Source organism: Phaseolus vulgaris, chromosome 10, assembly GCF_051622355.1.
Source record: "Phaseolus vulgaris cultivar YP4 chromosome 10, ASM5162235v1, whole genome shotgun sequence".
Taxonomy (NCBI): Eukaryota; Viridiplantae; Streptophyta; class Magnoliopsida; order Fabales; family Fabaceae; genus Phaseolus; species Phaseolus vulgaris.
This window is the reverse complement of record NC_143507.1, coordinates 44,428,298-44,452,037: the sequence shown is the minus strand read 5'-3', so window position 1 is coordinate 44,452,037 and position 23,740 is coordinate 44,428,298. Positions and strand designations below refer to the sequence as shown.

Genomic DNA, 23,740 nt, shown 5'->3' with positions numbered 1-23,740 from the left:
GTTTGATTCAATTTTTGATTAAAAATATAATTAAACTAAATATAAAAGTACACATAGAAAAGTTTGATTTGATTTTTTATAAATAATATATTCTAATCAAACATAATAATTATATACATTTTAGTTTGATTTAGTATGAAATAAAAAAATTCAAACCAAATCAAACAAATTTATACAATTTGATTTAGAATAATTTTATGATTTTATTATATAATCTTTTATTAGTAAACTCCTTATATTTCTAGTTGTTAGAAAGGGAAAAAGTAGAGTGACAAAGATAAAATGTGGATGATACAGCAGATTGAGGTTACTTTATAACTCTAGCCACAAAGGATTTTTTCAATTTTCATCAGACATTTAAGAACACTGTTACACTTACAATTGAATTCGTATGCAAAAAATAAGCAGAGTCTGGTTCCATCTGGAAACACAAATAACCGTTACACCAAGTGAAATCTGCTAGCTTTCTAACCGAATATACATTGACTTGAAAATTAGGAATCTCAGTACCCTACCAATATCATCAATTTAACTACTCAACCGATATAATTAACTCTGATATTAATACCAATCATTAACCAGATGGTTTAATCATATATAGGAAACAATGTAATATGCCATTATCCTCCCGGGTAGCTTAAATCTCCTTTCAAAGAAAAAACTCCAGCTTCCTATCAATTCATGATGAATAAATAACTCAATGAAAACCAAAGTTGCTTTAAACAATAAATCAAGTCCATCATAGGTGCAAAAAAATGGATTAAGGAAATACTGCCTACAAATATATGCGTAGCACAAAACTGTTGTTTCTTATTTTTGGGTGTTGAAAGCACTTGCATGAGCTAACTCATATAAGGACACTGACAGCTAGAAATACTTGGAAAAAATGCTAAAATATCTGATGCTATAGGTACTCATGTGATATACCCTTACATGATTAACTTTAGTAATCTGCAGTCTGCTTTGACATATCAAGGATAACAGCATGAGCTAACTCATAAGGGCACATGACCAGTTATTTACTAAACTCTATAGCTTCTCTGGTTTTTCTGGCTTTTCCGGCTTTTCTGGCTCCTCCTTTTCGGGCTCTTCCTCTTCCTCTTTCTTTTCTTCCTCCTCTTCATCCTCTTCTGGAGGATCTGCAGGCATTGGAGGCGGCAAAGGTGCCTTCATAGGACTAAATTGAGGGAATATATCTGGTCTTCGTCCAGGCTTAGGCCTTTCCCACTCCTGTCAGCATATCATATGCATTAAAAAATCCATCACCTTATCAAATAACCACAACTTGAGAAAAAACAGGGTTCAACATCCTACAAAACCTAACATTACTCAAATCCGAATCTACTCTCAAAGGGGAGTGTGATAAACTTTTCACTACATAGACAAAGTCCCTAATACCTTCTATACATCTTCAAACAATAACCAATATTCAAAGAGAGGTGTAAAGGCAGTGCTTAGAGTGAAAAATCATCATATACAATACAACATTTACAAGTATCACTTATCAAAGTAACCTGAACTCACCAACACACATAAATTTGCCGTCTCTTAACTACACAACAAACAAACCTTATCATACATGACATTATCTTATAAACAATTTCACCCATTAATTTCGGAATTGAAGGTATGATTTGGCACCTGGAAAATATAGCATTGCATAGCATCTAACCGGAACCAAAATCCAAGATTATTGATTTCAATTAGAAGCAAGGAGAAGCAATTAAAAGTAAATTGAAGCAGAGTGCATGAATTTAAAGTAAAACACATAGCAGAGTGCACGAATTGAAAGTTTGTAGTATTAACGCCATACACTCCCCTAATCCAAATTCACAGCACATGAGATTTTTTTTAATTTTTTTTTTAAATAAACATGAAAAAAAAAATTAGAATTGAGGTGATTAGGGAAACATACGATTGGGAAATCGAGAGGGGAACGGCGAGTCATCTTTTCCTCGTCGGGAGCCATGCGTACGAGGTGCCTCCGAAGGCGTGGAAGTGGAGTGAGAGCGCGAAAGCCGACGATGAAAGGTGATGCAAAGTGAGAAGAAGAAGAAGAAGAAGAAAGCGAAGAAGAAGAAGAGGAAGAAGAAGAAGAAGAAGGCGGTGGTGTGAGAAGCGTGTTGAGGCTCACCAAAGCCATGGCTGCGGCTGCGCAACACCTAATCCAATCCAAATGGCGCTTCTCTTTCTTTCTTTCTTTCTCTGCCTCTGTTTGCAATTGAAAATAAATAAATAACGTTTAAGTCGGTTTTCGTGGCTCGCCCTATTTTACATTTTCTCTGCATTTATATTCAATAAATCAACAAATAAAATATGATAATTAAATTAAATCTGTTTTTTTTAATATTCTAATATATGTTATTCTGTTAGCGTCCGATTTCAAGTAATATTTACGGTAAAATCGCTGACTGGCCTATATAAATAAAATATATGATAATTAAACCTATTTAATAAATAAGTCTAATAACATTAATAAAATATTAAATTATTTTAATAAAAGTAATGATAATAAATAGGCGTAGTTAGTAATAAGTATAATGAATAAAGATTAAAAATAATATTTATACGAATTATTATGAGAAAAACATATATGATGGGATTTCAATATTTTTTGTCGAGAATATCGATGTTTATTGTTTGGTTAGGTTAGGTTAAACTTTTTCTGCTTCACATGTTAACATATTATTCCTTCTTTATTAGGTTTCCTCCCTCTAAACACTAAAATAACTATTTGTAAGGTTTATCATAAATGTCACAAACACTCTTTCATGGTAGGACATAATCACTGACACACTTAAAACTCAATTTCTGAGTTTGCACCTAATAGAATGGTTTTCATGAAATTAACCATCAATATTATTTTATCTCTGTTGACACTTATATGGCGGTCGCAAAGCGTAAAATCACCTACGTAGTATCTGTAAAAAAGAAAAATTAAGTATAAGACCAATATTTTTTTTTACGACATAAAAAGAAGATGGTCACATTAAACTTTTTTATTAAAATAAATCATTTCTATGACATAATTTTTTTTTAATTATGATGTAATATTTTTCAAAAATTTGATGATATGAAGAATTTAAAATATGTTAAATAAATCTATTTTATCTAGTAATTAGTCATTATTCATTTAGTTCTTGAATTAGTAATACACACTATAACTAAGATTAAAAAGACTTGATAATTTAAATTAATTTTTATACTAATCAAAGTAATAATGATTACCATATGCTAACTCTAGATTTAACATTATGAAAACAAATTTATGGTTAGATTATATTTTAATCTAATTTCTTTCATTTTAATATTAAATTCATGTATATTATTAATTATTTTCGTGTTAATTAAAAAAAAAAGGTTAATCAATTAACAAAAATATTTGGCTTAATAAGTTAATTCAAATTGTTCGTAAAAAAACGAGATAGACTAAATCATAAAAACTGGATTGAGTAATTTTTTGTTTTAACTCATTTAATTTACAAGTCAAATGGGTTTGTTTTTTTGGAATGACCAATTTTTGAAAAATAATTGTAATAATAAAATAAAAATAATATTATTTCATTAAAATGTATACGTATTAAAAATTGATATATGATGTCACCATATCTAAAAAAAATAATTTTATTTATGTGACTTAATTTTAATTTTGTTTATATTTGTTTAGTTTATAATGATTTGATTTTGTAACTACTCAGTTTACAATGATAATTATTATTATTATTATTTTTAATGGTTTAATTTTTTAAATATAATAAAAAAGAACTGTTGATAAGTTGATGTGAGACTGAATTGAAAACAAAAGTTAAAATATATATATTAGATTAGTAAACCTTGGATTCAGTGAATTTATATGAAGTTAGATTTATATATTATCATATCTAACAAGTGACAAACCTGAATCTTGCAGGCTCTTACAAAAATTCAAAGATTTCTGCAACACCCTTTTGTTGTTCCATCTTCCAAGGCTCAAAGATTGCTTCAAGAGATCATAGTTCAAACCAAAGATTAAATTATCTTCTGTTGAACTAAATTTCCTGAGTCATTTGTAGTAATACTGAGTCATCACTGATACGATATATCCATTGCAATGGTGTGAATAAACAATTTCAAAATGTTGGGGAACACTAGGCTGCGATCAACCACATGGGTCGTGCCAAAAATTTTCCACGCGTAAACTATGTATTGGTAACTACGTAGATTGATTGGTGGGACACTTTTCTTGCACTGCAAAAATAGCAAACAAAATTGCCACCGCTGGCATTTGTTTTGGCCTACATTCAAAAGGTGAGGTCGAAGTTCTCTGGTATTTTTCCATCTCACAACAATGGGAAGGTGAAAAATGTTCCCATCATAAACTTTATACATATTTTGGGTTTGCCAAACTACAGAAAAACTCCATGGCTGGTTCCATTTTCAGGATTCGTGAAGCAAAGGAGAAAACCAGCATAGCTCAGTGTTATTGTAATAATAATTCCATTTGAAAGTGTCAGTGTAGTTGTGTTTGATCTTAGCCATCTGGGTACGTGATTTTGAGTTGTGGGAGGTTGTGAAAAATCTCATGGTGAGGGTGGTTTGAGGAATGAAAGGAGAAGATTATGGATTTTTGGCCAGAATTTCTTGCAAGCAGTTCGGGAAGAGAGTTTGTAGCAGGTGGGTTTGGAGGCATTGCTGGTATAATTTCAGGTTATCCACTTGACACTCTCCGCATCAGATTACAGGACACAAAAAATGGCTCTGCTTTCGCCATCTTTAGGCACATGGTGTTTAGGGAAGGACCAACTTCTTTGTACCGCGGCATGGGCGCACCACTAGCCTCTGTTACTTTTCAGGTCATTTTGCTCTCATTCATCAACTTGTGTTTCTCTCTTTTACATGCATAAATTTTCATTTACATGCTCATATCATGTACCCTCATAAATTGCAGATTGCAGTTGAGTTCATGTGTTTATCGTAATTTTCAATTTATCTTTTGGAATTTGATTGACTAGAGATTACAATATTTCATCTTTTAAAAAGTGGACGCAAATCTAACTTTACAAATCAGTTTTATGAGGTTGAAATAGACTTAAAATACAATTCTTAATATAGTATCAGTCATTTAAAGTAGATCCTACGGGAATTTGTTGAGTCTATTATATCCTCTGTGCATGAGTTGGTAGCTCGACGTGATGGTGTGTTAACGATCTCGACTAAAAATTAAGATATTTATCCTATGCAAGCCTTAGGCTTATAAACGAGTTGAATTAAGCCTAAGATCCTATTCTTAACAGTATCTTATCTCAATTTTACAAGTTTGGTACAGCCTTAGGATTCATTGTTTCCTTTTACTTACTAAGTGCATATGAATTTGAAGGTTTCAAATTGATTTTCATTCGTTTCATGGTGGCAGAATGCAATGGTGTTCCAAACGTACGCGGTTCTGTCAAGGGCATTTGACACACCCGTTTCTCCCAAAGACCCTGCATCCTACAAGGGTGTTGCATTAGGAGGAACAGGTACTGGGGCACTCCAAAGTCTATTGCTTTCCCCTGTCGAGTTGATCAAAATTCAACTTCAGCTGCTGAAGGAAGGCCACATGACAGAATCCACAAAGGGTCCCATGAAGCTGGCCAAAAAGATTTGGAGAAAAGAAGGGCTTCGAGGCATTTATCGAGGACTTGGTGTCACTGTGCTGAGGGATGGACCCTCTCATGGTTTATACTTTTGGACATATGAGTACATGAGGGAATGGTTACACCCTGGTTGCAGAAAAAATGGTGAAGAAAGTTTGAACACTATGTTAGTAGCTGGAGGATTAGCAGGGGTGACTAGTTGGATCAGTTGCTACCCTTTTGATGTTGTGAAGACTAGATTACAGGCTCAAACACCCTCTTCTCTCAAGTACAAAGGCATTGTAGATTGTTTCAAAAAGAGTGTTAAAGAAGAAGGATACAGTGTTCTATGGCGGGGTTTAGGAACTGCAATTACCAGAGCTTTCCTCGTAAATGGGGTCATATTTTCTGCTTATGAGGTTACACTAAGATTACTGTTTAACAATGGAAGTATTCAAATGAAAGAAACTCTTTAGGAGAAACACCAATTCAGTAGCAGCTGAAAAACACCCTGTGATTTTCAACAACTCATCACAGATATTCTATTCGTGATATTCATTAGACGATCTCTTAAAATGTTATACTTGAATACACATTAATTATCAATTGTATATTATACACTAGACCATTCCAACTACACGTTTAAGCACTTGTAAAATTTTCATTCTTGTTATGTTTTGCAGGTAACTAGTTAAACTTTATGGTCTTTTAAAATATAAAGTGTAACTTATTATTGTATATAAAGGAGATGAAAGCGTAAATTTGTAAACTATTTAGAGTAACTTGTTAAATTTTTCTAATACTCCTTATTTTTTTTTTCTACAACTTCATATTTTTTTTAATTTAAACAATACCCTTTTTAGTATGATAGAGAATGTGGTGATTTTTCTTTATTGTCAAGAAAAATGTCAAAGGCAATGAATCTTCTTATCAACCTTCTCACACACTAAAATGATGAAATTGGTCTATAGAGAAGAATATAAATGGTGCGACTATAAGAGATATATAGGAATGCAAATGTGTAACTATGATTATTTAAGAATGTAAAATTATGCATCTTTTAGAATTATTTAAAATTTTAAAAAGAGTTAAAATTGAATTTTTTTACAAATTAATATGGAGGTTGAGAGTGAGGTATAAATAATACACCCTTTGATGGCTGTATTTTTTTTATTCTCTTTTGTGGTAATAGTTGGTATTACTTATTACATCTAACAACTTAATGGGCTTTTATATTGGATAGTCCCACTACAATTATGAAATTCTTTTTGTCATTATTATTAGATAATTAATTTTTGAACTTGCATGATTTCTTCCTACACTTCATTGAGTGTTAAAAAAATAAAAAAAACGCTCATACTTTAGAGTTTTATAATGCGTAGTTGTGTAACCTAAAATTTATTTTCATATTTAAAAAATATTATAAATTATACAATTTAAAATATATTTTTAGATGCAGATTTTTTTCACACTAAAAATGTTTATAAAAATAGGAAAAAGAATTGCCTTATTATTATATTTTATAATGAAAGAGTAAATGAATGGAATGACCATTAATCTGAAGGTGATGGTTCCCTTGATTCTGAAAAAAAAGTACATTTTTGGTACACCTAACCCAATCCAACCCTCAAATAAAAAGCCCAGAAACGTGGTCGTTTCCATCCACCAACAAGCGCAGTCCATTATTGTCAAAATCCAACCCCTTTTTTCACACATAACAAAAAAAAGGACACGTGGCAGGATCCGAGAGAGCCCCGAAAGGTTGCAGCATTTTGAATGCGAAGGAGCCAAGCGCGCAACGATAAACTCAGAGAAAAGCCGCGGGGGGCCCCACCCACGTGCGAGACGGTGGAAGATGATAGGACAACTTAAAGAAAAAGAAAAGAACACGCTCTACGTCGTCGTTTCAACGTTCCACACGTGCCTCTTCGTCCTCCAGATTCAATTCAAAAATATTCAAAGCCTGTTAAGTTTGTTTGTTTGTTCTCCACTCACATTATCATTCTTCACTACGCTCCTCGTTCAAGTTTCTCTCCTTCTCATCGGAATATGAACAGACAGGGGCAGAGATCCGGTGCGACGGGGGTGCACCATAACCGCCAGCACTCCGAACACTATCTCGATGCTTCTTCCAAGTGGTTCAACTCCTCCTCCAATCACATTCCTCCTCTTCAGGTTTCTTACTGTTCCTGTTTCGCGTTTTTTTACCGCAACGTTCAACTACTTCACTCCGAATTTAATATATCTAATAATGAATCATTGGACGCATTTATTGTTCGCAACAACCGCTCGTTGGAAGCTGATTTTTGAACTGCGATCCGTTTTGACTTGCAGGACTACAATTCGTACGGTGGCGGAGGCAGAATGTACCGGAACAACGTGCAGAAGAGCTTCAGTGAGTACTGTATGGATCCGTTAACGCCTCCTCGTAGTTACACCGTTAAGAAAAACGGCGACGAGGACGATTCTCCTCGCGATTTCAGCCCTGGCCTGTTGGATCTCCACTCGTTCGATACGGAGCTTCTTCCTCAGGTTTATTTATTTTCGTTTTTCGTTGCAATTGTTGTTGAATGTTTTTGTTCGGTTTTGCTTCAATTATTTGCTTGTGATTTGGTAGATTCCGTCCTCGAACGCGTATGATTCCGAGCCTTACATTTTCGGCAAACAAACTGGCAGAGCTCGTGCTGCTACTGATAACTACGTGTCCAATAGTCTTGCTGCCGCAGAGAATGTGAAATCCAGCAATGTAGCTAAGATTAAAGTCGTGGTATGTTCTTGTTTTGCGCACTCAATATTAAATGAGAAACGTTATTAGTGCAATAAATTGTTCTTCAAATCTCACAACTACGCGAGGGAAAGAAAGTACCGTGGGATATAATAGCCAATGCAATAAAGAGAGATAGAGACAGAAAATGTTGACCGTTTGCTATTGAGTTTGGAGGCTCTTACTTGAAAACTGCATTTGTCTTTGCTTGAATTTTGGTTTTGTTCTGACATTGGTAACTTGCTACTTTATGCAGGTTCGCAAGAGACCGCTTAATAAGAAGGAGACAGCAAAGCATGAGGAGGATATTATAGACACAGTTTCAAATTCTTTAACCGTGCACGAGACCAAACTTAAGGTGAGTGTAGTAATCAATGGAAGTCGTGATATTGAGAAATAGGATATTTTAATTGTCTTTTATGTTGAAAAAAATTGATTGAGCAGTTTAGAATGAGTTGTGAGAACTATGAAATAGAGAATGAAGTTGCCTATGAAGTATTTCGTTGATATTTCTAAATCTTTCTCTTGGTGCATTTGGAATGCTTGGTATGAATATGGTGTACTTAGAAAGACAAGCAATGTTGTTGAGTGTAAACCCCGCACAGACTATAATTGTCAGTGTTTATTTATAGATAATTGTTCAAGCTTGATCTATCCATCTATCTATCCATTTATAGTAAATGTTTTCATTTGAGCATTTTAAAATTTAAATGCTTTACAGGTTGATCTAACTCAATATGTCGAGAAGCATGAATTTGTTTTTGATGCTGTTTTGGATGAAGAGGTTACAAATGATGAGGTAACTAGCTATAATGCAGTTAAATGTTTAGTTGAAAGAATAAATGGACAAATACATAGCCCAACCTATCTGACTTTATTTTTAACCTTTTGATTTCGTTAGGTGTATCGTGAAACTGTGGAGCCCATAGTTCCAATAATATTTCAACGCACTAAGGCGACTTGCTTTGCATATGGCCAAACAGGTGATAGCAGCTTGTCGAATTTGATTAATTATGTGTTTGCCAATTTCCCGAGTTTAAATCTCCTTTTATTGACTTCTTTTTCTCTTACAACTGTAGATGGTCATCTATTTGAACCGTTATCATTTGTAGTTTAAAGTAATTAGTAATCTGATAGATATCCCCAAATGGTTACGTTATGTCTACACTTGTACTATATCGAAAAGAAATGTTTGAACACTTAATGGTAATTCACCTGTGGGTGTTAAAGCTGAAGTGACTTTATTGCCTGCACTATTACTGTCTTTTTTCTATTAGTATATTATTTTGTGAACTTCGCATAATTTTCTTCTTGTGTAGGAAGTGGAAAAACTTACACAATGAAGCCACTGCCTCTTAAAGCATCAAGGGACATCTTGAGATTGATGCATCATAACTACAGGAGTCAGGGATTTCAGTTGTTTGTGAGTTTCTTTGAAATATATGGTGGGAAGCTTTACGATCTCCTTAATGATCGAAAGTGAGTCATTTGATCTTTCTTGTATGCACCTGTGGTCTCTATATTCTTTAGGTGTAGGATTTTGTCATAATTATAGGTTGAGTTAAAGAGGGGGATGCATTGATCTTTTCACAAGTCTCGTAAACGTTTTGCAGATGAAAGAATAACAGTCTTTGTATCAATCAATTATTGATGAAAAACTCAAATTAAAGCTTTGGAAATGCTATATTCTAGCTTTGCTTGGATCTTTAATTTCAATAATACTGTGCATCTACAGAAAACTGTGCATGAGGGAGGATGGTAAGCAACAAGTTTGCATTGTTGGTTTGCAAGAGTACCAAGTATCGGATGTAGAGACCATCAAGGAACTGATTGAGCAAGGAAATGCCACAAGAAGTACTGGCACCACAGGTGCAAATGAGGAGTCTTCACGGTCACATGCAATTCTTCAGCTTGCTATCAAGAGATCTGTTGATGGAAATGTATCCAAGCCTCCTCGTGTTGTTGGGAAGCTCTCCTTCATAGATCTTGCTGGAAGTGAACGTGGAGCAGATACCACAGATAATGACAAACAGACAAGGTATGTCTCAAGGAGAAGCTAAAGTGATATTGTTGATGACATATTATATTAATGATATATGGGATTTTCTCTTCTTAGCCTTAATAAATTTGTCTGTTTGGTCGGGTGTTCCAAATTATATATGGAATGCAGAATAGAAGGTGCTGAGATCAATAAGAGCTTGCTCGCCTTAAAGGAATGCATAAGAGCTCTAGATAATGACCAAGGACACATCCCATTCAGAGGCAGTAAATTGACTGAAGTTCTGAGGGATTCATTTGTTGGTGATTCTCGCACTGTTATGATATCATGCATATCACCAAGTTCCGGTTCTTGTGAACATACTCTGAATACATTAAGATATGCTGACAGGTAACAATGAAATTTCAACCAACCAAACAGTAACTTTCTGTCGTTGATTTTCCACCTCCCTGCAAACCATTCATTCATTCTGCAACCACTGTCATGTACCAAACGAAAGCTTTTAATTTGGCTGTTACACAATATATGAAAATGCAGGGTAAAAAGCTTATCAAAAGGAAACAATTCTAAGAAGGACGTATTGTCTTCAAATTTGAACCTCAAAGAATCAATTTCCATTCCCTTGTCTTCTGTTAACACATATGCCTACGAGGATCGCGCAACTGATACATGGCCTGAAGAAAAAGACGGGGATGAGTTTAGTCCTCCTGAAGATTACTATGAACAGGTGAAACCATCATGGAAGAAAAATGGAAAAATAGAGCTATATGGTGCAACAGATGACAAATTTAAGAAACCCCCTAATGGCCAGATTAAATGGAAGGACATCCCAAAAGTTGAATCTAAACCAGTACAGTCAGATGATGGTTTAAATGCCCTCTTACAGGTAAAGTATACTACTCGGAAAATGACTTTTCATACTTACAAAACCTAGAGTAAATGCATATATATCATAATTTCAGGAAGAAGAAGACCTTGTAAATGCTCACCGGAAACAAGTGGAGGAGACCATGAATATTGTTAGAGAGGTATTTAAATTGACTCTGTTTTTCCTTTTGACATTTTATTTGTTTTCATAATTTTATGGCCATTACGTAACCGTGACATTTTTAAAACCTTTGAAACTTGTGAGTTGTTTGTGACTATCTGTGAGTAACTTTATAAAAATTGGTGAGTCATTCAAAAACATGGCTTCTCCTAATCCAGTGTTGAAAATTAACTTGTTTTTAAATTTAAATAATGGGGGGTGTAACAAGGATCAAAGACTAGATCACATATTAATAAAGGCTCACATTAATCAATTCTCCAGAAGTTTAAGCTGGCGGGCACATGAATATACACACACACAATAAAAAATGTTTTTTTTTTTTTTATATTTAACAACATTTAAAATTGGGCACCAAATTTCAGTATGTTGAAATATAATATCTTATTGCATGCAGCGAATATTAATATATGGTTTACACATGCAGGAAATGAACCTCTTGGTTGAAGCAGACAAACCAGGTAATCAGCTGGATGATTATATAGCAAAACTAAATGCCATTCTGTCTCAGAAGGCAGCTGGCATCATGCAGTTACAAACCCGTTTAACTCATTTCCAGAAACGTTTAAAGGAGCATAGCGTTTTGGCTTCATCCGCTGGTTACTAATTTAAATCCCACTTCTGAGGTTAAGTGGAGTCATTCATAATCATGGCCAAAGGTTTGGAATAGCCTCTTGTGAAAAGGATTTTTTTTTTTTAATTTTTTAAACCCTAAATTTGATTGGAAGTTTTCATGAGGGAGTGGTGTATTCATCTCCCTTGTTTGGAAGTTAAGCTTATAAATAATATAAATTACAAATTTAATTCAAACACCACCCTTGTAATTTTCGTTACTTTGTTACTTTCTTTCTTGAGAAAGTAGTTCATGACTACATTTTTGGTAATTCTATTAATTTTTACAAAAAAAATTAACAGTCAGTTTTTTAAGAAAAAATATATATCTTGAATTCCAATTAATAATATTTTTTTTTACACTAACTATCATGAATGTGCAACTCTTCTATTTTAAAAATTTAAAACTTATAATACCAAAAGTTTTTTATTCTTGAATGACAACATTTTTTTCAATATATAATACAAAAACATATTAAAATGTTTAATTAATATTAGGTGTTAACACTGTCCGGAGAAGTTTGTTGTTGAATGCCATAGAAGTTCCCACGGCTACTTTATGTATGGTAAAAATATTATACAATCTTATATTTATCATATCTGTTCTCCTAAATTGAACTATAACTTATTGAATTGAAAAACATATTTAGTCCATAAAGTACTTCAGTTAAAAGTAAATAAAATATTTATACAATTCAATTAGAATAATTCATTTTGGCCTTACCTTCGTCTGCATTAAATCTGTGTCCCTTCTCTTTCTTACCCTTCTTATTCCTTCCTTTATTCCAACTTTCTTCGCCCTAGGTCTCAGAGCTTTTTCCGATCGGCGCCGTCACGTCTCACCGGCGGACCTTCTCCGAACACTAAAAACCACGTTGGCGGCAGTTTAAACATAATCGCTGAAAATAATTGTGGGTTGCAAACTACAGTAAATAACTTGGTGGTGACTCAGAATCAGAGAACTAAACAGTGAAAATATTTCTAAGTTAATATTTTTGGATTATGAACAAAGGAACTTCCCGAGGTCATCGTCATTTTACTTATCTCAGTCACTGTCCACTTCAACCATCGGGTGGTGAATGGTGGATGGAGGGAAGTGATTGTACGGTGTGACCGCAGAAGTTGCTCCGCTGCCAGAGATTTTTCCAGTCATGGGTTTATGAAAACAAAGAAGGTGCTGCTACGAGAAGAACGTCCACCATAACATTCTGAAGATTAGATAAATCGAAGGGCTATTATTTGTGTTACAGCAAAAACCTCGTGCAAAAGTGGGTCACTGTAGCCGTGCCCATAGTTGAAAGTTTGAAAGTTATAAGTTAGAATTAAAAACTAATTATATTGAATAAGATTAACTAATTGATCAATAGAATGAAAAAAATAGTAAATAGATTTTTAAATGCATTAGTCAGGGTAAAAATGAAAAAAAGTGCTACCAAGTGTGATTTGTTAGAAAATTAAATTGAGGTAAATTTAACTGAAATTAATTTTTTTAAGTTAATTGGTACTTTAAGTGAAGCTTGTTAAAATTTTCAAGTAATGATAAATTTGGGATGAAATAATTAAGTTAAAGAAGCTGAAAATGGAACAATCATTCGCCCAAAAATGTTTTTCCTGTGAAGTAACGAACTCAGTACATTTGATCTTATATTTTTTATTCGAGTTTGGTTTTTTAAATTTTAAAAGTTTTATTTTAATTTTTATGACATTGTTATTAGATTAAGTTGATAATCGTTTCCTTAGTTTACTACACTTACATCAACTTAATGACGTGTAAAATGTATTCTTGTACCCGCACAACCAAATGTGAATGTCATCGGAAACAAAATTTTGAGCATATGCTATACACTTCACATTTTTTATACAATCATATTATAATTCTTAATATTATTATTTTAATACTTTTCATATTATTTAATTTTAAATTTACTATTTATTATATATATTTCTTTTTAATCCATCACATAAAAAATTATATACTATTATGAAACACATAGATTCAAAGAAAGAGTTATTGCGGAAGGAGACCAATGGTAAAGCCACAAACAATGAAATTGGTTCTTTATCATGCTCCATACTGCTTCATCTAATGAATGTCAAATGTCAATAATTTATTTCTCCAGGACCCCATGCCTAAGCTCATCCACATATCTCAGTCACAATTGACAAGACTTCATGTGGTCTCAAACAAGCACCAAATGTTTTAGAAGCTGTTATAATGTTGAAGAAAGAGAGAAAGGAAAGGAGAGACACAGAGATGTTAACTCTGTTTACTAAAATTACACCATGGAGTTTGAATTCTACAAGTTTATTTGTAAAAAAAATACGTGTATGCAGAAGAGATTTCACTCCTCTGAATCAGATAAGAATTGGCTATAAATCATACATATATATATATATGTTCATATTTATACAGAACATATGAATACAATTTTTTAACAGAATACGTTACATTGCCATTGTCAATTGTAAATCTGAAATAGGTGGAAAGTAAAAAAATATGATTGTGTTTTCTGGCACAGATAACTAAACAAAAGCACCATTATTATGATCCAAGTACGCTTGAGAGATGGGGCAATTTGCAAACAAGAAAGTTAGATTCCTCTGCAGTAAGAAGAAATCAGTATTATGCACGAACAATGTGGATTATTGAAGCAAGGAACAATGTGGATTATTGAAGCAATAAACAGATAGTAACCTGAAAGAAAAGAAAGCTGGGAATAGTGGGAGTTAAACTAAACGGACTCATTAATTTCCTATAAGCTGTTGAACTTGCAATGTGGCTAACTGGCAACCTTATCTGAACCGGATTGAACCAAGTCTTTCCTTTGAGGGCTTGATGCTGCTGCTGGCACAGGGCTGTGAAACAGATAACTCTGACTGAATGTTCATGAAAAAGTTGTCCACAATATCTACATAGACAGGGCTCTTAAGGCGAGAATAGTAATGCAGTGCCTCTTCCATGTCTAGTACATGTTCTAGATCACCCGCATCCACCATATCCATTGCCTTCATCTTTTGTGCTAAAACATGAACTTTCTTGTTCATGTTTTGTGAATTTAAGTCCTCTTTTTTTTTGAGGTGTGAGCTTCCTTTCTTCTTCTTCTTCTCTTGTGCTCTCTCCTCAATCTTGCTCTTTTGCGGCCTTTGCTTAGCAAAACGAACGAAGCTTTCAGTGCATGAAGCAGCTCCCATTGCTGACCTGGACCTGCTGTTGTTACCATACATGTTTATTCTGTTGAGATCAGTCTGCAGCAGATCATAAAACTCATTGTAAAATTGGTCGTTTCTGTGAGCTCTTGCATTGCCAATTCTACAAAGGAATGGATTGAAGGAAAGAGATCTGGGAAGCTTTTGGTACTCTCCAAAGAAGAAAGACAAGAAATTTTGGAAGCTTTTGTGAAAGAAGACCTTGGTCTTGCGAAAGGTTTGTCTTAGCTGCATTTGTGGTTCTACTGTGAAAGGGAGTGACTTTCTCTTTTCCAGGTGGCTCTCCACCTTGAAGGGAAGTCATAGTTATATGTTCTCCAATTTTGTCCACATTCAGATTTTCAAAATTATGAGATGTGCGGCTGGTAACTGGCTTATTAATAAGGTCACCAAAAAAACAAAACCAATGTGTTTCCTCCGGCTAGCTTACAACTCTACCATTTTGTCTACGGCATCTCATGTTCTTTGTCCCTTTCAAACCCCTTCCCCTTCCCTCCCAGGTCGTGACTATATGGGTAAGTTGGTAAGATGAAAAAAAGATCAGGTAATTACCTCTCTTGGGTTAAAGATATTTGAAGAAGAGATTATGAGCCTTTGGACTTGTCTTCTTTTGACAAAGAGCTGTTAAAAAGTCCTGCAGATTAAGATGGAAAGCTAATGAGAGTGGGTGACTAAAAGATTAAGTGTCGGTTCAGGAAATCAGGTAGCCCTCAATTGAGTTTTTTGGAGGTCTATGTGCTAGCTTTGTCATGCAACTATATTTTAACTTTTTGGTACTACAGTAAAAAAATTAATGCCCCTCAAAAGCGGATTCAGACATTGCTTTTAACAGAAAATTCGGTATGTGTCACTGAGAATAATTAATGGTACACATGCTCATCATTCCAGAAACGGAATCTGTAAGGAGTCAATTTGTTGGGAACTGGATTAGAAAGTGGAAGAATGAAAAGAAAGATGGTAATCATGGTATTTCCTGATTGTGAAAGGACAGAAAATGGGAGAGAGAATTCTTTCCAGGTTCCCTTCACAGATGATTTTCATTTTATAAATAGCAAAACTCAATTCTGATACAAGACAGAATGCCTGTACCCCTACATCCTCCTCATATTTTTCTGCCCCTCAAATCCCCTCTAACTGACCAACCCTTCTACTAAATATATTAATCGTCATAACCTAGCTCCTAACTCCTAACATAATCTGTACGAAGTCCAGTTTAGCTCCAAAGGTTGCAACATTTGCAAATGAAGTTTACAAATTTTTTCAACAAAAACCGAAGTGACATAAGGATGGAAATCCTATGCGGTTAATTTTCAACTGCAAACCTGACATCTATCACTAGGCTTCTAAGGAAGAAAACTTTGTAATTTTGTAAGAAATAGGTTCATGGTCCCCAATCTATAGTCATGCTACAGTGAGAAGAGTGCATTCCATTTGCTGCACTGGGGCCATACAGGGCACTTGCCAGTGTTTTAATTCTTTCACCCACCTCGGTACAGAATTATAAAATTAAAGCAACAAAGCTTGCGTGAGGTTGGAACGTACCTGTTGTTTTCTCAAAAATGTTATATGCCCTGTGAAGAAAGCAACTGACTTTGGAAGCATAAACACAGGCAATACTCGTGAGACTGATTAAAAGCTACCAATGTGTAACTACTAATAAATTATTTCAAGGTCTGCGAACCCTTGAGATGTTCAAATTAGACCTAGTGTTGATGACCAGTAAGGAACCTTTTACAAAGTATTAGATATGTATTGTTTTTTATTTACAAAAGAATATGTAGTGCTTTGCTCAAAATCCCATGCGGATAAAGAAATGGATGGAAACTGATACAAATTATCCATGATTCATTGTGAACCAAAAAGAAGCAGGCTAAAGATCAGACATGTAAAACAAGTGTACTTGCCCTTGAGTCCAGGATCGCATACTTTAGGCTTGAAAGCCAAAAGAAAGCTGCAGCCGCATCAAATCACTCACATTGAATGGGAAATCCAACGTGTTTAGGTCACACTCTTTTCTTGGACACAATATGCCAGTAGATGATTCTAGCTATGAACCATACATGGTAATGAAAGTCATATTAATTTCTAATACATACCCATTTTACAAATAATAGGATCAGATAGGGTTCATTAGTCCCTACAAGTACATTTTAAGGGATTGTCCACTGGTATTTTAAAAGAACGGATAGTTAGCAGTCCTAGAATCCAATGGTTCTAATAAGTGTAGATGATGTTTGATATTCCTTTTTCGTCATAATAACACAACTTTAGGCCTGAGTTTTCTGCAGTCCTAAAACTGACTCCAGAGAACCCGAGATAAAATGAAAAATAGAAGAATACTCAGACTTCCATAAGAAAAAAATGTATAGCACTCAATAGTATAACGGCAATCTTTGTAGGTTTGCATGCATAGTCAGATGAATAAGTGTATCTATCACGTGCTCTGATGATGAAAACGAGTCAATTACGCAAACTAGAGTTGGGCAAATTTGGATTTGGTAACTCATATTTGTATCTTGTGCTAACTTGAACTGTTTATAGTCTGCTAACAGGATCAGCTAAAGGGACTATAGGCTGCATGTCTTTTTCAGTTTGAAAAACTGATGCAACGACCTATGTACCTCACCATAGTTAATAGAAGAAACAAGACGATCTTTTATCCACTCCGGGAGCTTGGTGACTGGGTGAGCCAAACTCCGTTTTGAGGAATCAGATGCATATCTCGTGTCAACCAACAAAATTGCTGCATAGTCATTAATGTGACGGATAGCTCTACCTGAAATAAACATATTTATCATGAAATATTAGGCTAAAACCCGTTAACATGTGCACAATTTGCAGGTACAGATTGCACAACAGACAGAAAATCTCCTAATATATAGAACCTGGGTTTCTTCATTTAAGTCAAAATTAGACTTAAACTTATTTTAGTCCCTTACTATCGTAATTGTACGATTTTTGTCTCATTCCAATAGTGACGATTAGATCTCTTAAGCTTTCTACCATTTACAATTAAGCCCCTCCATGGATTGCACCAAATATTTGATAAAATAAACGAACAAGACAAATTAGGTATGACTTGACAATGAGTAAATAAATATGCATCAGCTAAAAAAACACAACTAAACAACGTTGACCTAAAAAATATATCTTCCGACGTCCTTGACCAAATTGTCCTGTTGAAGATTCTTGTAGCACATTCTTGTTTATGTGACAATAAAGACCAACAAAAGAACTGTCTTTCATTATAAGCAAACTAATACATAAATACTGGATTGGATGTAATCAAAATGGAGCAACCTTCTTTTAAATGAAAGAAAGCTAAAAAACTCGATTGATGCAATTGGAACCGAGAAATAAAAAGCACACAACATATGGGGAGCTAAGCATGCAATTAAGCCAAAAAATTAACTACAACACATCTTGACTTGAGTCTTGAGAGTCCAATCTTAATTTTTAAATAAATAATTTAAACCAAAAATATCCCTTGAAAAGTGGTCTATAGCAAAACAATGCTCAACCTCATATGGATCTACAATCCACAGAAATATCATTTAGGGGGGTTACTGTAAGTTGTAAGTACGCACCTATTGATTGATTTACAGCTTTCATGCAGAGATTCTCATAGTACTCTTTTCCTCTGTGAGTGCAACTTCTTAAGATGTCAAAACCACCTTCAACATGTTTACTGTATAAATCATAACTGGTAGAAACGCTAGAATTCTCAAGCTTTAAATTTTGAAAACGATCAATGTGCTTTATCCTCTCTAACAACTCTATATCAGATGGGCTAGCATAGGGTAGTCCAACCATGACTACACATCGGCCCATCCCATCACTTAAGTTGATCCCTTCGGATAACTTCGCACCAACAACGGCAAGGAGTATTGCACCACTATAAGATGCTTGGTTTACTTCTGAATTCGTACTCGATAGTGTATAAATGGTATCTTTATATTCCTTGAGAACGGATTCAACGTCCATGTTATTTCTAGGCTCCCTAAAGACACGCTTCCTCTTTGTAATCCTTTCAAGGATACCAGATGATTCCCAATGCTCATATACACTATTTTCATAATCAAAAGAAGGGAAGAAGACAACAATTCCTTCCGGAACCACAGTCACCAGATTACACAGCAAAAGGCCCAGTTCTCGTATCTATAAAAGCACAAGATGCAGCACAATCAGTCATTTCCCACAATTAGTATTTCATTAAATTAGACTGGAGAATGGAGAATGATAGATGGAACAATGACCCACTCACCATGTCTGGTGAGCTCCTGGAGCTGAAGCTAAAATTAAAGGTGCGTCCAGTAGGCCCCCGTGCAAGAGCAATTGGCATAATGCTATCTGGAGGGACAATATGCCCGCATGAAAAGAAATGCAGCTGGTTTGGTGGTAACCATGGAAAGAGTCTCTCCCTAGTCTCTTCTATAGGTCGTAGTGTTCCCCCTACTAATACAACGGCATGTGCTTCATCTACAATCTAGAGAAAGTTTCCTAGTTATTTTCTTCTTCGTCCATCTGTTCGGAAGAGAAACTTACAGCTAAAAAATCTTTTCTAATTAAGACAACAGTATCAGGCAAACCTCAGAAAAAATCTTCTCTCCACTAAGCATAACATACTTTATATATCCTCCTTGCTTCTTGAGGCTCGTTAACCTGGACCTGGAAATTATTATCCTTCCATCACCATCATTGTTTGTCAGTGATAGTAATATGTTAGCTAAGGCCTGGAAAGCAGATAGACAACTTCCCTCTTCAGCATGTTCCCTGATCTTATGGTGTGCTGGTATCTTCTCCAAGGTAGCCAACTTCTCTCCATAACCACTAACCTGGAAAATTAAGAAAACTTTCATATCAAAACGGCAACACAACATTCAGAAGAAGCATAGTGTGGCATTCTCACAAAGAAAATGTATAAATTACGTTGCAAGATTCACCTTGTGCATGATATTACTTTCCTTAATATATTTCAACAATTTGACCAAGTTGATATTGTCTATATTTTGTTCGAATAAAAAATCATTGATGGCCATAGTAAAATCGGAGGCGATACTTGAAGCTTGAGCTAAATCACAGCAAGAATCTATGAGATTTCCATCTTTATCATCAAGTAGTACTCGGAGAAAAGCTTGAGTGAGGACCATGAGAGTTTGAATGTATCTCCGATTAGTAGGTCCCAAAAGATTCCTGAATCTCCCAAAGTACTGTTCCAAATGGTTGTGCACAGTCTCCAGCTGTAAAAAGTAGAGGACAACCATATAATAATTGACGGAAAATTAAACATCCCAAATATGGGTGTAAACAAGATTTAACTTTCATGATGTCTAATGTCTTCAACTAAAGCAACTGTAATTGCCAGATCAATTATCCATAATCATTAGTTTCCCTTTGTTTCATTGGCTTTCCAGACCAATCACCTAAACTAAAATATTGACTTCACTCAGATGATTGGGAAGGCAATGCTGATAGAGTTCTTAGGTTAGGTTGTAGTAAATAGTAACAACCTTGTGGCAAAAAGGACTCAAAAATGCCTATACAAAAGCTAACTGCGACTCTCTAACAGCTTTTAAAAGACACTGGAAAAATTTCAAATCAAGGTTAAGATAGAAATGAAAATCATACCTGTGAAAAAGTAATTTTGGAATCATACATGTCGATGAGTGAATCAGCTAAATTATGAGCCTCGTCTATTATAACAATATTGGATTTCAAATTCAGGCCGAGTGCATCACGAGATGATTTAGACAGAAGAGATTGATATGGTAGGACAACAAGATCAGCTCTTCGAACCATGCTTCTAGAGCCATAGTATGGACAAGTTCCCATAGTTCTTCCAAGATTAGCAAGATCTTCAATATCCAAGGGTCTTTGTTGAAATACCTCATTCCTAAATTCTTGTTGAACTCTATGTTTTGTAAGCATTGGGCAGCCAGAGGTGGCCTTTCTTCTGCGTATCCCTGCACCTACTTTTAAGTTCTGCAAGTCAGATCCACCATTGTTCAAGAGATGTTACTGTCCACAATCCTTCCTTCTTTATTCAATTTCAAAAGATTTTACTAACTCTAGGCAGTGAATACCAAGATATATACTTATCAGCTCAACTAGACATTGAACATGGAAGATAACAATTAGGCTAAATTAAGAACGACTGAGTAAAGAATACGGAGCTAAATCACAAATACCATCCGCCATAATTAAAACAAAAAAGTGTCAAACCATTCTCAATATTAAGCATGTCATTTTTTCAGGCACACCTTAACTTTTGTCGCACCATTTTTCTTTTTCTTCTGAAGTTCCAAGCATCGCTCGTTTATGCGTGTAGAGCTTCCAAGTGCAACTACCTCTGCAAAGCATGCAACAAATCATACGTAAAATATAATCCCATCTGCAGCTACATCCGCTTCAACAATTGAAATAGAAAGGACAGAAAGAAAAGGAGTATCATAGTGAAGCAATCTCTAAACCTTCATTAATGCAAAGATTTTTCCTGGAGCCTAAACTCACAACCTTCATCTCTTTGGCAAAGACCGTCCTCCTCAGCTCCTTTATGAACTGCGAAAGCTGTGAATGAGTTCTACTACAGAAATAAACCTTCAACTTCTTCTCCTCCTCTTCCTCCTCGCTAGACTCATCTTCACTAGAGGAACTAAAGGAGGTTTTAACAGTCTTCCTCTTGGAAATCACACTCCCTGGCCCTCCCTCATCTTCACTCTCGTATTCCTCCAATAAAAACTCCTTATCAATACCATCCACTGCATCAATTTTCGTTTGCATACTCTCACACCCCTTCTCCTCTCCACCACCCATAACCATAAAATCCTTACGAATTTCCGTACTCTTTTTACTATTATGAGATTTTCCCCACACAGACCCGCGCTTTTCTTTCTTCTTATTATTCTCCACTTTGTTGACGACAAAGTCCCTCATCCAATCAGGTTCCTCATCTGAACCAACTCCGCCGCCACCGCCACCACTGCCACCCCCTGGATTCTCATCACAAACTGCCTCCTCTTGTAGCCTCCGATCCAGCACCCATTGCAAGGCACTACAAATCACACTCATGGTCTTCCCTGTGCCTGCTCCAACATACATAATGTCCAATCACACACTCATTTTAGCATGACAAATGCTAACCTAACCGAATCCAATAAAGCAACCTTAATTTGAATTACAACACGAAAATTGAAGAAATGGAAGTTAGTTAGAACTGACCAGTTGGGCTTTCCAACATAGAGACGCCTCCTTGGTTGAGAGATTGATACAAGCTGTTCATGAAATCAATCTGAATGGAGTAGGGTTCGAAAGGAAAACCTGGGAATTTTGGCGCTCCTTCTTCATCCACCATTTTCGTGTGCCTTTCGCGTACCAGCAATTGCGATTTTCTTTTTATTTCCCTTTTGGCGGGAACATAACTTCACCCTTTTTTACACTGCTGTATAACTTGCTTATGTATATTCATACAACATTTCTCTTTCTTCAATACATTCTCTTCCGATACGGTTATTATACTATTATACGACTCAAGTTAATTTAAATACACATTCATCTCTTAATTTATTTGTCAAGATTTTTTATAAAAATAAAATAATAACGAAATTCAAAAATTCTTAATTTATTTATCGAGATTTTTTATAAAAATAAAATGATAACGGAACTCAAAAATTCTAAAATAATAATACTTTAAACACAGGAATTGATAATGTTATCTCAACTAATCTTACTCTCCTCTACTTTCTTCAAGGGTCAGGGTGTAGAAAATAATTTTGCTTTAAAATTTGTTAAAAAATTATAGTAATGATAAATTTGATAAAAAAATCTTTATAAAATGTGTTTTTCAATGAAAGGAATATGCATAGTTCAAAGCGAAACAAAACTAGCTCTATATAAATTATAACAAGTATTTATAAATAAAAAATTGGTTTTTTTTTGTCTAAGATAGTGTAATTTTTTTTACGAATTTCTGAAAATGAAAAAAAAAAATCCCAACTTGAAATAAGCTTTCTGAATTCTAAAATCGCAACACATGTAAAAAAACAAATTTGCATATGTGATATATGATATATGATTTCAATTAGAAATTATATATATTTTTTAATTTTATAATATATAATAATGTATGAAATTAAAAAAAAATCAAAATCTAGAATTTGTATAGTTAAAATCGTATATGAAATATATGTTTTTAATTTTTAATATATAATTAAATAATTAAAATTATTTTGAATTCTTAATAAATTAATGACGTAATATTTTAATAATATAAAATAATTTAATTTAATTATTTTAAGGAAATTATTAAAATAAATTTAATTTATGATAAAAAAATTAAGTTGATAAAATCCTAAATCGCATATTCTATATGTTTTCTATTTTAGCTTTTTAGTTAAAGTTTTCTGATTTATTTAAAGTTTATTAAGAATTTAAATAATTTTAATATATTAAAATTAAAATGTTATATTTATTTTTTTAAGTATATATAAAAAAAATATTTTAAAAACTTATTCAGTTAAAAA

At 34.2% G+C, this 23,740-nt stretch overlaps 5 protein-coding genes and 1 long non-coding RNA gene across 7 annotated transcripts; 2 read left to right on the top strand and 4 right to left on the bottom strand.

Annotated features, from left to right (window-relative positions):
* Window positions 1–742: 742 nt before the first annotated feature.
* Window positions 743–2,267, bottom strand: LOC137818174 (uncharacterized). Its single transcript, XM_068621436.1, has 2 exons — window positions 1,916–2,267; window positions 743–1,230 (listed from the first exon to the last, which is right to left on the bottom strand). The coding sequence occupies exons 1-2, from the start codon at window positions 2,141–2,143 to the stop codon at window positions 1,030–1,032; spliced, it is 429 nt and encodes a 142-aa protein (XP_068477537.1). The 5' UTR covers window positions 2,144–2,267; the 3' UTR covers window positions 743–1,029.
* Window positions 2,268–4,263: 1,996 nt separating this feature from the next.
* LOC137819444 (mitochondrial arginine transporter BAC2) lies at window positions 4,264–6,228 on the top strand. Its single transcript, XM_068623299.2, has 2 exons — window positions 4,264–4,832; window positions 5,393–6,228. Exons 1-2 carry the CDS (start codon window positions 4,599–4,601, stop codon window positions 6,068–6,070), a joined length of 912 nt encoding a protein of 303 aa, XP_068479400.1. The 5' UTR covers window positions 4,264–4,598; the 3' UTR covers window positions 6,071–6,228.
* A 1,259-nt stretch (window positions 6,229–7,487) lies between these two features.
* Window positions 7,488–12,212, top strand: LOC137818494 (kinesin-like protein KIN-13B). The gene is made up of 12 exons (XM_068621951.2): window positions 7,488–7,769; window positions 7,929–8,126; window positions 8,212–8,361; window positions 8,615–8,716; window positions 9,080–9,157; window positions 9,260–9,341; window positions 9,678–9,837; window positions 10,094–10,396; window positions 10,529–10,747; window positions 10,895–11,243; window positions 11,320–11,385; window positions 11,830–12,212. The coding sequence occupies exons 1-12, from the start codon at window positions 7,644–7,646 to the stop codon at window positions 12,007–12,009; spliced, it is 2,013 nt and encodes a 670-aa protein (XP_068478052.2). The 5' UTR covers window positions 7,488–7,643; the 3' UTR covers window positions 12,010–12,212.
* LOC137818495 (uncharacterized) lies at window positions 9,989–13,298 on the bottom strand. The gene is made up of 3 exons (XR_011082080.2): window positions 12,739–13,298; window positions 10,956–11,031; window positions 9,989–10,835 (listed from the first exon to the last, which is right to left on the bottom strand). It is a non-coding gene; the product is annotated as an uncharacterized LOC137818495 (long non-coding RNA).
* A 1,283-nt stretch (window positions 13,299–14,581) lies between these two features.
* On the bottom strand, window positions 14,582–15,910 carry LOC137818173 (LOW protein: ATP-dependent RNA helicase-like protein). 2 transcript variants are annotated; one of them, XM_090296319.1, is made up of 2 exons: window positions 15,774–15,910; window positions 14,582–15,260 (listed from the first exon to the last, which is right to left on the bottom strand). In XM_090296319.1, the coding sequence occupies exon 2, from the start codon at window positions 15,237–15,239 to the stop codon at window positions 14,808–14,810; it is 432 nt and encodes a 143-aa protein (XP_090152445.1). In that variant the 5' UTR covers window positions 15,240–15,260; window positions 15,774–15,910; the 3' UTR covers window positions 14,582–14,807. The 2 variants fall into 2 exon arrangements, with proteins under 2 accessions (XP_090152445.1, XP_090152444.1); XM_090296318.1 differs by lacking the exon at window positions 15,774–15,910 and having other exon boundaries at window positions 14,582–14,615; window positions 14,710–15,600.
* Window positions 15,911–17,008: 1,098 nt separating this feature from the next.
* LOC137818172 (RAD3-like DNA-binding helicase protein) lies at window positions 17,009–22,662 on the bottom strand. Its single transcript, XM_068621434.2, has 9 exons — window positions 22,440–22,662; window positions 21,692–22,303; window positions 21,482–21,570; window positions 20,850–21,203; window positions 20,165–20,461; window positions 19,811–20,056; window positions 19,486–19,707; window positions 18,809–19,379; window positions 17,009–17,997 (listed from the first exon to the last, which is right to left on the bottom strand). Exons 1-9 carry the CDS (start codon window positions 22,570–22,572, stop codon window positions 17,789–17,791), a joined length of 2,733 nt encoding a protein of 910 aa, XP_068477535.1. The 5' UTR covers window positions 22,573–22,662; the 3' UTR covers window positions 17,009–17,788.
* Window positions 22,663–23,740: the final 1,078 nt, after the last annotated feature.

Bases quoted from the DNA above. Each gene is read 5' to 3' on its own strand.
- LOC137818172 (XM_068621434.2), bottom strand. From the start codon at position 22,572: ATGGTGGATGAAGAAGGAGCGCCAAAATTCCCAGGTTTTCCTTTCGAA. The intron at 20,462-20,849 runs GTATGATTTTCA...TACTTTTTACAG, and splicing joins CCAAAATTACTTTTTCACAG to CTGGAGACTGTGCACAACCA. The intron at 19,708-19,810 runs GTTTGCCTGATA...AACTTTCTCTAG, and splicing joins GAGAGAAGATTTTTTCTGAG to ATTGTAGATGAAGCACATGC.
- LOC137818173 (XM_090296318.1), bottom strand. From the start codon at position 15,455: ATGCAGCTAAGACAAACCTTTCGCAAGACCAAGGTCTTCTTTCACAAA.
- LOC137818494 (XM_068621951.2), top strand. From the start codon at position 7,644: ATGAACAGACAGGGGCAGAGATCCGGTGCGACGGGGGTGCACCATAAC. The intron at 9,158-9,259 runs GTAACTAGCTAT...TGATTTCGTTAG, and splicing joins AAGAGGTTACAAATGATGAG to GTGTATCGTGAAACTGTGGA. The intron at 10,397-10,528 runs GTATGTCTCAAG...TATGGAATGCAG, and splicing joins GATAATGACAAACAGACAAG to AATAGAAGGTGCTGAGATCA.
- LOC137818174 (XM_068621436.1), bottom strand. From the start codon at position 2,143: ATGGCTTTGGTGAGCCTCAACACGCTTCTCACACCACCGCCTTCTTCT. The intron at 1,231-1,915 runs GTATGTTTCCCT...ATATGCTGACAG, and splicing joins CCCCTCTCGATTTCCCAATC to GAGTGGGAAAGGCCTAAGCC.
- LOC137819444 (XM_068623299.2), top strand. From the start codon at position 4,599: ATGGATTTTTGGCCAGAATTTCTTGCAAGCAGTTCGGGAAGAGAGTTT. The intron at 4,833-5,392 runs GTCATTTTGCTC...TCATGGTGGCAG, and splicing joins TAGCCTCTGTTACTTTTCAG to AATGCAATGGTGTTCCAAAC.